The sequence below is a fragment of the Centruroides sculpturatus genome, unplaced genomic scaffold, assembly GCF_000671375.1.
Source record: "Centruroides sculpturatus isolate CEXI.00-Female unplaced genomic scaffold, Cexi_2.0 scaffold959, whole genome shotgun sequence".
Lineage (NCBI taxonomy): Eukaryota > Metazoa > Arthropoda > Arachnida > Scorpiones > Buthidae > Centruroides > Centruroides sculpturatus.
The window spans coordinates 183,820-198,962 of record NW_019385195.1 but is presented as its reverse complement, the minus strand read 5'-3'; the positions used below and the strand labels follow the sequence as shown (position 1 = coordinate 198,962).

The following is a 15,143-nucleotide window of genomic DNA, read 5'->3' as shown; positions in this document are numbered from 1 at the left end:
ATAGGAATCGTAATTATAGGGACCGTAATTATAGGGGGGTCGACTGTACTTCAAAGAAAGTTAGCATCCAGTGATATTTCCAACAAATTGTATTGCTGTTACTAACTATTGCTATCAAAAGTCAATGATGTATATAGTTCTCCACATCTGTAATTATAAAATGGCTTAAGTGGTAATTGTAACTAAGTTCACTTTATTCAGGAAGTTTCGTGTTACCAAATGTTTTTCATTATTATTATTGAGCTTAGCAATATTTTGTAATAAAATTTTAAAAACATTTATTTTGGCCAAACTTGAAAAATTAATTATTAAGATAGTTGTGTAGAAGTTTGTTTCAATAACTTTGATTACTTATCTACTAATAAAATTTTATTTATATAAATAAGATCATGATTTTATTTTAATTGCAGTTAAACTTTAACACAAATTTTGATTACTAATGCCATAATTGTAAACATTTTTGTCAGAGGTAGCAATTTGTGTACTTTCAATTTATCAGTATTTACAAAGCCATTAAATAATAATTTTTATATTATTAACTATAAAAAAGCATTTTTAAACAGATTAATCTCTATGAAAAAATTATGGTATAAAATTAGAGTAATTCCAATTACAAAAATATAAAACTTACCAGAAAACAGACTAATCTACAAAAAACACATGCAAAATCATCTTGTAAACGATGTAAGAAATTAAATGTGATATATTTAATTAGCACATTTATACATTTTTAAATATACAACATTTTTTAAAAATAATTAATTAGTTTTACAAGAAAAAAAAAATGTATTATAAGCAAATAATTAAATAATTATAACTATTCTGGAAATTCAATATCAAGTTTGAAATCATCTCATTGATTTTATTCTATTTCAAAATCAGATAGGTTTAAATATATGTGAAAATAATAACTTGAAGTTTCAAAATTCAAAATAAATTTATTCTGTAGTTAAATCATAATCTAAATTTATGAAACTTTAAATTAAAAATAACATTTCAAAATATTCATATAATTATCAAACAAAATTGTGGAATGTTCAATTTTCCATACTGACCAAACATTAATTTTTACATTTATGTCAATTTAAAATTTATAGTCTAATTAGAAAAAGAAAGAAAACCACAAAAACAAAGTACAAGTCAAAATATTCTAGATAATGAACAATGTTTAATAACAAATAAGATAATAATTCAAACAGAAGTGGAAAAACAATATCTTTTTAGGTAGCTGAATTAATAGATAAACATAAAGAGACACAAATACATATAGTAGACTAATCTTTTGTTAAATAATATTTCAAAATTAAGATGTAAATTATAAATATGAAGTATATTTCTTTAATATTCACAATAATCTCTGTACAAAGCAAATTATTGCAATCAATCACAATTTTGTTGAAAAGATGATTTTCAATAAAGTACAAGACAAACAATTACATTTAACAGAGAACGAAAAGCAAACCAGTTGATCTGGTATTTAACATTATATATATATATATTCTACAGTTAACACACAACATAAATTTTCACAACCACAATTCATCCCACTACCATAATAGGTAATGGTTTGTCATAATAAAACACATTTTAGAGATACTGAAGCTCGTAAACTTAATCTAAGATGCACAAGTGAATTTAGTGATTGTAACTATTAAACACACTATGTATGATATAATAAAAATTTACTTTCACATAACATGTAATTTTATACATAATCAATGTACTTCTGGACAAACAAATTTTATCATAGGTATAACAATGTTTTAGTAGTAAAATAACAAAATTTTTTCTTTATTAATAAAATATGTAATATATATATTATACATACACACATTTATGCACAAGTATTTTTTTGTGTGTATATACAGCATATTTTAAAAATGACATACATACTTCTTAAAGAAGTTTCATCGATGTTTAAGTGATGTGCCATACTGGCATTTAAAAAGCTGCATATTGTCATTTTCCAAATATAAACTACTACAGCATTTTTTTTATTTAAAACTTTCAAGTAATAATTAATTTAAAAGTTAACACTTAACTGTTTTAATAATATTAACATTTTTAGAATAAATTTTAAATTAATTTATTCATAACAAACATTAAATTGGATATATTTGCAATGAGATTTCTTATATCACACTTGTGACCAATTAATCAAAGTATTTTATACAAAAAACTTAAGAAAAATTCTTTCTAATATCCAAAGAAACTGTTACAACAACAAATTATTTAACATTTGTTCATTAATTATAACTTATACAGAACATCACACAAAATATGGCACATCCTAACTAGAAAATTATTTTCAATAGAAATTACAAATAAAATAATGGACAAAATACAAAAAAATAAAATGAAATTATTATTGAAACAATCCCCAATTTTGACAAGAAATTATGAAAATCTGGAATGTACGAAAATGACTGGTCCAGAAATAAAGAAAAGTTTAAAGTATTTATAATCTCGTGACATTAATGTATCATACATTTAAAATCAATATATTAGCAATGCAATATTTCTAATCAACAATAACTAAGAATTGTCATACACATTATTCACAAACATTTCAGATATATTGGCTGAGATCAAAATTTGCATTATACATTTTATAAAATTCATTGTTTACAGTGCTGGGCAATCATGAGTAGATAATTATCATCTCCTATTGGAGCTTGCCTGAAAATTAAAATGTGTGTTATAACTATGATCATTCAAATCAAATGTCAAGCATTAATATATTCTACTTACTCAGATCCGTATTTTGTTTGGCGACAAAAATTCCTGAAATATTGTTTGTGATCCTGCTCCAATCTAATAACGCATGTTTGAATTTCATTTAATGTTTCCCATAATGTTTGAGTGTCTTCTATCACAAAGCCTGCTGGGCAAAGAGAACACTGTTCTCCCGTATACACTGCTTGATTTTTACAGGCTTCTAAATAAATAAAAAATATAAAAAAAAATCAGATTTTAATTTATTTGGGTACATTATCATTTTAAATATATAACATTCAATAAATTAAGAGTCACTGATTAAGAAAAGATTTTTCAAAAATACTTTACAATTCACTTACTACAGATCTGATAAAATAATGTAATTATGATATCTGATCATTCAGAATCATAAATAATTCTAATCTAATAAATTTTTTTTAATTCAAAAATCTAGAATATCCAGAATTCTGAGATGGTACCATGTAGTTACATTTATATACTGGTTTTGATTGTATAATGGTAATCACAGTAATGGTATAATATAAAATCCTATAATATGGTACTATAAAGAGAAATCAGAAATTACAAGACCTTCTCTTACTAAGATTTTATTTTTAAAATTATATTAATATGCACTTAAATTACATATTTGGATTTCTCAATTCTAAAGATATGGAGTAAAATAAAAATAAATGCTTTTTTTTGGGAAAAACATTTTCTAATTAAAAAAAAACAGTCTAAAAATTAAATATAAAATTCAATAAAATTCCCTGCTATCTGTTTAAAGTCTAAAGGAATTAATAATTTTATTATAAAATCATAATAATTATGTTTTGAGTTCAAAAAGAAAAAGATTAGAGGCCATACAGATCCAAAATGCATTTTTCCATTAAAAATGTAAACAAAAAGAAAAGAGGTCAATAAAAAAAATGTTTTAATCTCAATATTTGTGACTAGTTTATAAATTTGTTTGTTGTCTAGTTGTTGTTAAGAAAAAAATATGAGAACCCAGTGTCCAATAAGTAAGAAATATAGAAAACATAAGATCTAGTTTTTTTATTGAGCAAATTACAATATACTTATCATATAAATATCCATTGCACTTTAAATATGAACAAATGTGCAAATTTAAATTGCATACTCAAAAATACTGCTGCTCAGAATGAGAATTATCATAATTTTTTTTTATGTAATGAAAATTTAATTCACACATTTCATTTCATTTTATTTTATTTATAAAAAACAATTTTTTATTTTAATTTAGCTGTATAAAATAAACAAAATATTCACTAGGCAAAGTCTATACAAACATGGTGTAATGAGTGAGTGAAAAAGAAAACTACAGTAAGTGGTAAGCAACAAATTTTTTATTTTTTAGTTGAAAGACAAAAATTACCAGTTTCAACATAGTTGTCAGAGACAGTTATATCTGGAAAATCCATTATCATGGGTCATTTGTTTCTGTTTTTTGATATTAATCATCTTATATGAAAAATTTGTTCATTCACATCTGCATACCTTTAGCCTTACAGTGGTGACTATGTATCTGTGATGCATTCTCCAAAATTTTAATATTGTTTTAATAAAAAATTAGTTTAATTTGTATAAATATTTGTTTACAAGTACACTCTAAAATGGAACTCAAGTAAATTATGAACAGTCTTTAGAGAGAGATATGTACTTTTGCTTTATTTCATATTCACATCTTTAGATTGAATACAAAATAAAATAAAACATTGAAATCAAATTAAATTATCTTTTGTATTCAATCTAAAGGCTCTGAAGTGAAAAAAGCCAAAGTACTTATTAAAAGTAATTCATTATTTCATTTTATTTTAATTTACATATCATTAATGCTGTTTGCTTTCATAAACTAAAGGCAGGTTTTAATTCTGATTTATACAAATCATGACTGCATTTCACATTTTTAACACATCTCAATTTACATAAAAATCTCAAGAAATTGTATTCTTACCTTTTATTCATACAATAATTTAGTTAATTCTGACTTTTTAAAGTGTTATTTTTTATTCATATCAATTTTAAAGAATAAATGAAATTCATTATTATAAAAAATTTTACCTAATAATTTTTCCAGTGCATCCCTATGGTTGAAAAAAATGGTATGTATACGTTCTACTTCTCTGTCTGAATCAATCTGGACACAAATATCTGCCGGAACACTAGCTGTAACAGGACAACATCCAGCTGCAGTTTCACTATTTGCTTTACAGCTATAATAATAATAAAAACTTTTGAGAAAAATTTATTAGTATGTGTAAATAAAAATCAATTATTGTATAAATAAAAAAGTTTTTCTGTTTATTAATATCAATTAAATTTATATTTAACTGAATTTCAAAAGCATTATAATAATTTTTCTATATTTGAGTAAAATGTTTTATTAAAATAACTGCTTTCATTTCTTTGTTCCATAATTTTTATAAAATCTAAGAATAATTTTGTCAAGTTTAGAATTTTTAAAGAATTTATCTGCTCTACAATATTTATACTCATCCTGTATATAAATATACAAAAAATTTAAACAGATACAGCTTTCATAAAATCAAAATTTATGTAATAGTACACATCCATAATAAATTTAATCAAATTGTGATTTTTTTGAGTGGATTATATAATCTGACACAATTTAAATGAGGAAAAATGTTTAAAGTAGACACCAATAGCATGCCACATCAAGAAAGACTGTAACTGAAATAATATGTATAGAACTACACAATAAATTTTGATAATTTTTATATGTCATCATCAGGCAAAAATGTTCAAAAATCGAATAGTTTTTAAAAGTACTGTTTAATTTTTGAATGTTTCACTTGAAGACAGATATAAAAGCTATTAAAAGTTCTTGCATAGTTTTGTAAACTTTGTTGTTTCATTATATACAGTAGAGCGTCGATTTTCCGAATCAATTGGGAACTGGGGTTGTTCGTATAACTGATATTTCGGATAACCAATTTATGTACGAAAAAATAGTTTAACGTATTCGATGTTAAAATTTTTATCCGTTGTGTGTCGCTTTGCGTTGAATTTTCGTTGATGTTAAGCCTAACAAAGACTATTGTATTGTTAAAAATTATTTTTTTATTTTGTACAAACAAAATAAATATATTGAAAAATATAAAAACAATAAAAAATTATACTTAAGATGTTAATTTAGTATCAATAATGTAAAATATTTGAGTAGCCCAAGACATAGCCAAAGATTGAAGCGCCACAGCACTGGCGAAAATTTAAATTTGCAGACTGGAATTCTTTCGGATGATTGACTTTCGGAAAATCGACGCTCTACTGTATATAATATTAAGAGTCAGAATTATTCTTTCAATCAAAGAAAAAAATGTTTATTTGTAAAATTGTTCTTTACCAAGTACCTTCTCTACAGTTCTCTATATTCTACAGTTGTTATTTTACATTAATTTGAACACCTTCAAATTTTATTTTGTAGCCAACACACTGGAGAATTAAATTTAATAGGTTTAGATAAATAGGAAAAAATTATTGAATGATATCAAATAAACATTGTTGACTTGAAAATGATCAAATGAAGATTAAACATTAAAATATAATTTTTTTTTATATTGTAAGAAAAATCATTAAAGTTTGAATATGTAAATGGAAGTATTTTTCATTGAAAATACAGAGCTGCATGTATGATAATGAAATTCTTTGATATTAAACATAAGTGTGTTCTTACGTATTAAATATATGTTCTTACAGGGGTGACAAAAAATTAGTCACCCCTGTAAGAACATATCTATTAATAATAAGTGACAGCGCAAGAGTACTGTCAGATGATTTTCAGTCAACTGCAAACTGTACCACTGTTTGTATACCTGCTGGATGGTATGATTAGACACACCAACAAATTGTACAAGGTCACTTTGTATCCATGAGCACAGCCAAACACAATGGCTCCTTTATTACCACTAGATAACGTCTATTGTACGACCTATACTGCAGACTCAATTCAACACACAGGTTGCTCTTTGCCACTTCAAGAGACAGAAATGACCCTGTACACCACATCCACATTATTTATCTCCCAAAATTCTATCATGGTAACCAGTAACAACCTATTGTCATTTCTACTGGTTTGATGAGGAACAGGACAACATATATTGGACAGACTGTCCATGAAAAATTCCTGAGAAGATTCACCCAGATTCAATCCTGGGCTTCCCAGAGTCACAAACTGATGTCTTTACTGCCCCAGTCATTTGGTCAGCAAATTTCTAGATTAATAATCAAATAGTTTATTAATAATTAAATAAGTAGTTTTTAAATTAAACTATTACAAAATACTTATTTAATTGAAAAGTAAATTAATAATTATTAATTAATGGATTCACTTTGAATTATCTTTATTTGTTGAACCAATTATTAAAGAGAGAACCAAGTATGTTATAACATTTAAATGCATGTAAGTGTTCTAAAATTTTTAGTTTAAAAATATATTTGTTTGTTTACAAATAAAAATTCTAACTGCAATTAAATTTATGTTGAAAACTACAGTCAACTATTGAAACAATCTAAATAAACTAATTGATAATAAAATAAAAAAAAAACTAAATATCACCAATTTTATTACAATAAAATTTTAATGAAAACAACTATTTTCATTAGAATATTAAATAATCCTGACAAAAACATGATTCCACACATACTATTCTGTTTGTTACCTAGGGTAACCTGTCTCAGGTCTACAACTTTTCTCATGTAATTTAATGTTCAAGAATTAAAATTAAGAAACAATGCAATACAAAATTTGCAACAGATTTATTATATTATCTTTCTTTCTTTGTAACATCATTTTGAAATAAACTGGAATGTATCCAACATAATACAAGAAGTTAGTGACCTCCAAAATGCAAGATATTTTCATTTTATCAAACAAAAAAAAAAAAAAGAAACAAACGATATTGTCTCAATGCCAAGATGAAAATTCTTTCATTAATATTTGATTAATGTATATATACATTAAAATTAAGTAATACATTAATTTGTTTCTTCATTTTATTTAGACTGAACTATTAAAATACATATATTTCCACATTTTTATAAATTATAATTTTTAATTTTATACATTTTTTTCTTATGTGATATTGTTATTCAGATATTTCTTCAAATTGTTTCAAGATATAAAAACAGCTAAAATATTTTTTTGGATTTGAATGAATTTCAACACGGGATAGGTTACTATATTTTTTCATGCATAATCGGTTATTCGAAAAATCATTTTCCAAACAACCCCAGTCCCCAATTGATTCAGATAACCAATGCTCTTCTATACTTAACAAAAGTAATTTTATTTTTAAGAAAACTATCTATCCAAATCAACTTATATATTGTTACACTACAGAAGAAATATAAGAATTTTAATACAAATAAACAACTGCATTAAAACTGATTTTATCAGCATAATCAGAAAATTTTGTAGACCAATAAATTCCAACTGCCGTCTATCTGTCCTTCCTTAATCTTGAGAACAGAGTTAGATAGATGAAAATCAAGACCAGATATGGAAATCCTAGGAACAGGAGGTCCTGATTAACTACATACAAACTTCCAGTTTGCACCAAAAGTCACATTATTTCTATTAAAAAATTTTCCCTTGAAAGGAGTTAGACAGATGACCGACACGACTCTATTGCTAACAGGAAAAGTATGATGTATATACAGGTGCAAAAGACTACAATTTGAAGTGGAGAACATATATTTTTAAATTAAATAAATTAAAAATATGATTAAAAATTGCAGTCTGGCATTGTGATGTCACAATAAAATAATTACTCATTAGAATTAAATAATTTCCTATTAAAGAAAATATTACTGGAAAAAAATGAATTCAACATATGTAGCTGATAATTTAGTTTATCATATAAAATTGTATTAGTCATTTCAGTTGACATTCATAATTTCAATTAGAAAATAGAGGAAATTTACTATTAATGTCTGCTAATAATAATCAATTTCAACAGATAATAACTAAAATAGCAACAACTTCAACATTTTATAAAAGAAAGAATAATTGATTATTCTCAAAGGATGTACTATTTGAAAAATAACAGTAATGAACTAAAATACAGTAGCATCTTGTTTAACTCACATAAAAAAACTGATATACATGAATTCATTTTCACAGATGGCAACTTACTGCTTTGCCTGTAGTAATTAAAAATAAAACACCATTGAGGTTAAACATATATTACTTGATTTGAATCATAGTGAATCATTTTTGAAAATTTTTTGTGATAAATAGAATTTCCAATGATCAATTTTCAACATATGATCATTTTCAAATCTCTTCTGAAATCTTTAAAGATACGCACTTAGAATATGAAAAAAAAAATTATATGGTCAAAGTTTTATCACACTTCAAATAACTTAATTCATAAATCTTGATATTTAAACATAAAATCCATTTTAAAAAGCTTGTTATTAAATAAAAATTTATAAAATATTTAACCAAAATATTAAAAAATTAATATTTACTCATTCATATTCTATAAGCTTAACAATGTTAACTTTTAATTAAATTGATTTACATTTAAAAAGATCTTTTCTAAAAAATTTTATGGTGTTCAGTAATTAATGAAAAAAATTATAACTGGTTATATTTTCTAATTAATGTCAAGTAATAAAATAAGTTAAACAGTTAATTAACTGATAATTTTCTCACATATATATAAAGCAATATGAAATTTAAAAGCATTGTTTTCTTTACATAAAATTCTGTAAATCACAAATGTTTTATTTATATATTTAGTTTATATATTTTATATGTATTATTCATCTACAATAACTTAAAATACAACAGATAGATCATATATATATAAATTTCTATTCACAAATTTCATTCTAATGCCCAACAAAGGATAAATGTTTGAAAATGTTTTGTACTTCAGAAATCCTAAAATAGTAATATTATAAAATGTGTAGTGCATGCAGAAGGTTAATGTGCTAAAATTTTCCTTCAATGACCTTGAAAAGTTATTTATAAGCAACCTATGATAGCTGCTTTATTGTTATAGATATAAATCTTTCCTTTAGAAACTAATGCTCTAATATTTTTTTCACTGATGAATTTTTAAAATGCTTTATAAAATATAATTTATGCTTTATGAATGAATGAAGTTGATTGATCATAAATATGATGAATCAACTTAATTTTAATTTGCTCGTTAGTGTAAAAAAACCGTTTGTTTGAAATAGATATTTCAAACAAACTGTAAAAAACTAAAGTTTACGAAAACAACATTTTATCTTTATTATTTGCAAAAAAGAACATATATAAGTAACACACCCATTTACCTGTTACAACCCTTGACCTGTATAACATTGAAATAAAACCATTTGCATCAGGTTTGCTTACTACAAGGAGAATGTTTATTGTTTATTTTTAATCTTAAATAACTTTTACCTATGTATAATGATTATAATACATTATTTTAATAAAAGTAATTATTAGAAAGTAGATGTTTTCTCTATAAATGCACAAATAAAAATTATACATGCATTAATTTAAAAAGTTTTGATTTTGATAATTTTATTTTACTTTAGATATAGTAAATTATCTTCAAGTAATGTTTTATTAGTTCTTTCAATCTATATTGATTGGAAGAACCAATATAATAAATTATTTCAATTATTAATTTCCAAAGTATAAATTTTTTCAATTTCTTTAAAATTTCTTAGGAAAGTGTAAATATATATTTTGAAGTATATTTAGAGTTTAATTTTTAGAGAAGAAAAATATATAGGGTGTCTATAAAGTAAACACCATTTTCAGTTACTTGTAACTCATTATGTGGGAGATATACCCGGATGAATCAGCTGTCCCATGTAAGACCACACCATCTGGTTTTCTTCAGTATAGTTATTCCTGTTGTAGTTAATGTTGGCCAACAGAAGCATATGTAAAACATGACATTTTCTGCTGCTGATGAAGCTCTTTGCATCTCCAATTTTACAGAAATTGGTGTGCTACCCAGATGCAATGTTTTTTTTTGCACTGAGCACAGAACCGATCAGGAAGTCTAGTATGAAATGGCATAATCAATTTATCATAACAGGTTGTTTATGTTCACAGAAGATGCTCAGTCATCCAGTTTGAAACAAACACATTGAATGTGTACAAGAGACATACAGTATAAATATAGCCCTAAGAAGTCATTGCACAGAGCCACTTGTGATATGGAAATGTTGCACTAGATAGTGTTGAAGGTGTTAAAAAACAATTGTAAATACAACCATACAAATTGCAAGTGTATCAAAAACTCACAAGCCATGACAGAGATGATTACTTTAACCTCACCTGTGCTTTACTAGAGTTTATGAGGTGGACAGGTTTATGGAGTGTGTTGTGTTTAGCAGTAAGACAACTTTCATGAGTGAAAGGTGAATAGACATAATTGCTGAGTTTGGGGGACTGAGAACCCACATGCCATGATTTATAACCAGCGTAATTCATCCAAGTTGAATGTGTTGTGCACCATCTCACAATGAAAGATATACAGCCCATATTCTCTTTGTTGGAGGATGTGGTCGCTGGAATATCCTATACTGACATGCTCCAGAACTAGTAAATGCTGTAGGTGAATGGTGATTGGTGATTACCTGTATCAGCAAGACAGAATACTACCCTGCCACCAACAGTTCATGCTTACTTCAATCACGTACTTCCAGTATGGTGGATAGGAGTATGAAAAAATGACAATATTTCATTGCATGACCCTAAGATCCCAATTTATCATCATCATGATTTTTTCTTGTGGGACACATCAAGGACAAAGTGTTCATATCACATCTGCCATGTAACCTGGGAGAACTGCAAATGAGGATTAAAGAAGCTGCAGCCACAGTGACATTTGATATGTTATGTAAAGTCTGGCAGAAGTTGAACTACTGCATCAATGTTTGTCATGTCACATACAGCATTCACATTGAGTCAGTGTAATGTAATGTCAAGATTATGAAACCTAAAAATGTGCATGAAATGAGTCATAAAACATCATCTAATGAACCACAGTATTTGCATAATAAATTTTTTAAATGGGACTTAATTTTATAGACACACTGTATACCATTCTTTATTTCAAAAATAGTCTCATTTCAAACTGATTAATAAATTTATTAATAAATACACTTTATCCAAATAAAGAAAAAAAGAAATAAAGAAAGAGAGAGAGAAATACTTTTTAATTAAAATCTATAATAATCCATAAACTTATAATTAAAATTTACAATAAGGTTACATTAAAATCATAAAAAATATTGACTATTTTACTAATGAAGAGCTAAATGATACCATCAAAAATAACTAAATTATTTGCTCAATTTTAATAATTTAAAAAAAGAGTTTCAACTTATAAAATATAATAAAATAAGCATTTTATTTCAAGTGAAATTATTTCTAATGTAACTGATAAAATAAATTATTTATTTTACAGAATACCTCAGATTTTTTTCCATGTAAATAATTATTTTATCTTACTATTAATGTATAGACAGAACAATGGTCTGGGGATATATTTTACAGATTTATCTTGAAAAGAAATTACTTTGAGAACTATCAGCATATAAAAATTGAATCTGCTAATCCAGAGTCCATATTCCACTCTTAATCTCATTGAGAACTTTTTGGATAAATTGGATTATTAAAATCACAAAAGGAGAGACTGACCAAAAGACAAAACTAAGATAACCAGTGCTATAAAAAAATGAATGATGAAAAACATTAAAAGGACAAATGCTCTTTATCAATTTTTCATATTACAAACAGTAAAGGCTGTAATACAGATTAACAATTTTATCATTCATTACTAATTTCCAACAAATAAAAATCTCTTTGTAAATAAATTATTTTTATAGCATATTTATAAACCACATTAAAATGAATTATTTAAACAGCAAAAATATATAGATTACATTATGTGCATTGATAACAACAAATATAAAACTAGTAAATGCTTCATAAAATATTGCACATTAGAAATTTTATATTACAAATACAAAAATATAAAATCCTGTATTTTAAAACTTAATTTTTTGTCATAAATAATTGATTAATATAAAATTGACATTTTCATAGTTTAAATGGCTTTTCAAATTTATATAAAATTAGTATAGGTATCCCTTGCTTAATGAGGTTTTGCTTAACATGGGATTTGATTAATGCACAAAATTAATTGCAGCAATCTCTTTATCTGTGGTAGAGTTTTAATTAACATGGCTTTACCAGCTGTCTTTACTTAACATAGATATCATATTTGATTAATGTGATTTTGATATACGTGGTAACATTGAGGGATTAATTAACTGTGTTAATCAATGAATACCTATATATTTAAAATAAATTATCTATTTTTATTTTACCTTACATATCATTACATATACATATTTAAATGTTTTAAATTTAAGTTTTGATCAACATTATGAAATCTTAATTTTAACATAACTTAAAACTAAAATAATTTATAATTTAAATATATAAAAAGTTTAATTTACTAAACATACCATAACCAATGTCCATTTATAAAAGCAGCTGGATGATATTCTGTCAGCCTATTTAAATTACTTTGGCAAATTTTAGTCAAGATATCTATCCATTCTTTTTCTTCAACACAATTATTAGCTTGTATATACAACACTCTTCTATTTGGCTGAATAACTTGGAACATCTATTTAATAAAAATTTTCATATATTTAAGAAAGAAAAAAAACTATATTAAGGTACAAGAAATTAATACCTATAATATCAATATATTTATAATCATTGTTTACATAACAAATAACCAATATAAGTTCATAGCTAGCATTAAGAAAAAATTAAAAAAAAAGTTTTTTCTTCATGAAGTTAGTATGTAAATGTATATATATTCTAATTATCACAGAGGTCATATTCACTTTTGCAATGTAAAAAAATGTGAAACATAGGCAATTTCTAACAGAAAATAGAGTTTTATAGAATTGTTTTTTAAGATGGGAGTTAGATGCTTTTTTTAAATTTTTATTTTGTAGCAATATCCTATCACTCTATTGTAATTTTTCTAGAGACTGGAAAAATTACAAGACATATTCACAGTAATTTAAAATACTAAAAGTAATTATAGTTTATTAATTTAATTTTTGTTCATTATTAATGAATTTCTTTTATTAGAAACAAATACCAACAAAGAGTTTTGGAAATTCATTTCAGTTCGGTTAGTAGTCTTAAAAAAAATCTGTCTGGCATTAATGGTAAATTTTTAATTTAAATTATAAGTTGGTAACTGAAATTCTTTATAAACATTTAAAATATGAACTCTAATGTATAAGCTCCATTTCTTGCAAAAAATGAATAATGATTCATACAAAAAAATTTGGCAGGCATTAAGTAGAATCTAACATTTATTAGTAGTATACTGAATGTTGTAATTAGCTAACAACTACCAAAGCATATTTGTTTTCTAACAAAACTAAAAAACAAAGACTAATTTCATCTCAAAAACACTTATTTTTAAACATATTATAAATTTATGTAACAGTGTTTATAGAATTTAATTTAATACATACTGTTAACAACTAATTAGGTTATGAATGTTTTTAGGAAGATGCTTATACTGTATTGCCTTAGGTAATAAATAAATAATAAAATCTCTTTACACTTACACTTATCTTACTTATTCTTTACTCTTATCACTTACATTTTTCATTTTAAAAGATTCTTCTTGTAATCTTTCAACTCCTAAAATTTCATCTATTCTAATTCTATACAATGGTGTATCACCTATATGACAACAATATTAATAAAGGAGTTAAAAAGTTATTTATTTCAAAATAAGATATTTTTTAATCAATAATTTGTGTACTTGTTATATCCAAGTTTTAATTTTTAATGCATCAATTACTATTCAAATTAATCTGACTCATAAAAAAATATAAGAAAATGAAATTATACATGGTAGCAGGAAGATATTTTTTTTATCTTTGAAGAACATTTAATAAAAGTTTATATAAATATCTCATGTTTATTTTATTAAATATATGTAGTATATATCAGTATATTGTATATAAATTGAATGAAAAATAGCACATTTAAAAACTGAATAAAAAATTAACACAAATTTAATTTCTTTTAAAATAGTGACACTATTAAAAAATCTATAAAGTTATCTCCAGAAATCTATCATCATCATCCAAAATTATAATTACAGAGCAGTGGTCTGTTATAAGCTAAAAAATTCATGACGCCATCATTATTTAAAATTTTACAATATGGTAAAATGCTATATATCTAGCCGTTTTTCAACTTTCGTGCAGGAGCAAAATGGACAGAATTTTTAAGATTTCATCCATCTAAGTAAATGTACCTAAAAATTTATCATTTTGCAACTTTATAAAATTCTAATCAGTATCGTACGAGC

The 15,143-nt window shown here is 24.6% G+C and overlaps 1 protein-coding gene across 1 annotated transcript in view; it reads right to left on the bottom strand.

The window, feature by feature from the left end:
- Positions 1 to 875: 875 nt before the first annotated feature.
- LOC111635986 (ras GTPase-activating protein 3-like) overlaps positions 876 to 15,143 on the bottom strand; it is a 71,410-nt gene continuing 57,142 nt past the window's right edge. Inside the window, exons 17-21 of the mRNA XM_023381137.1 lie at positions 14,424 to 14,506; positions 13,255 to 13,418; positions 4,801 to 4,952; positions 2,752 to 2,938; positions 876 to 2,679 (exon numbers count right to left, since the gene is read on the bottom strand). Of these exons, the coding sequence (XP_023236905.1) occupies positions 2,619 to 2,679; positions 2,752 to 2,938; positions 4,801 to 4,952; positions 13,255 to 13,418; positions 14,424 to 14,506 (647 nt within the window). The 3' untranslated portion in view covers positions 876 to 2,618. The remainder of the gene's footprint in view (positions 2,680 to 2,751; positions 2,939 to 4,800; positions 4,953 to 13,254; positions 13,419 to 14,423; positions 14,507 to 15,143) is intronic.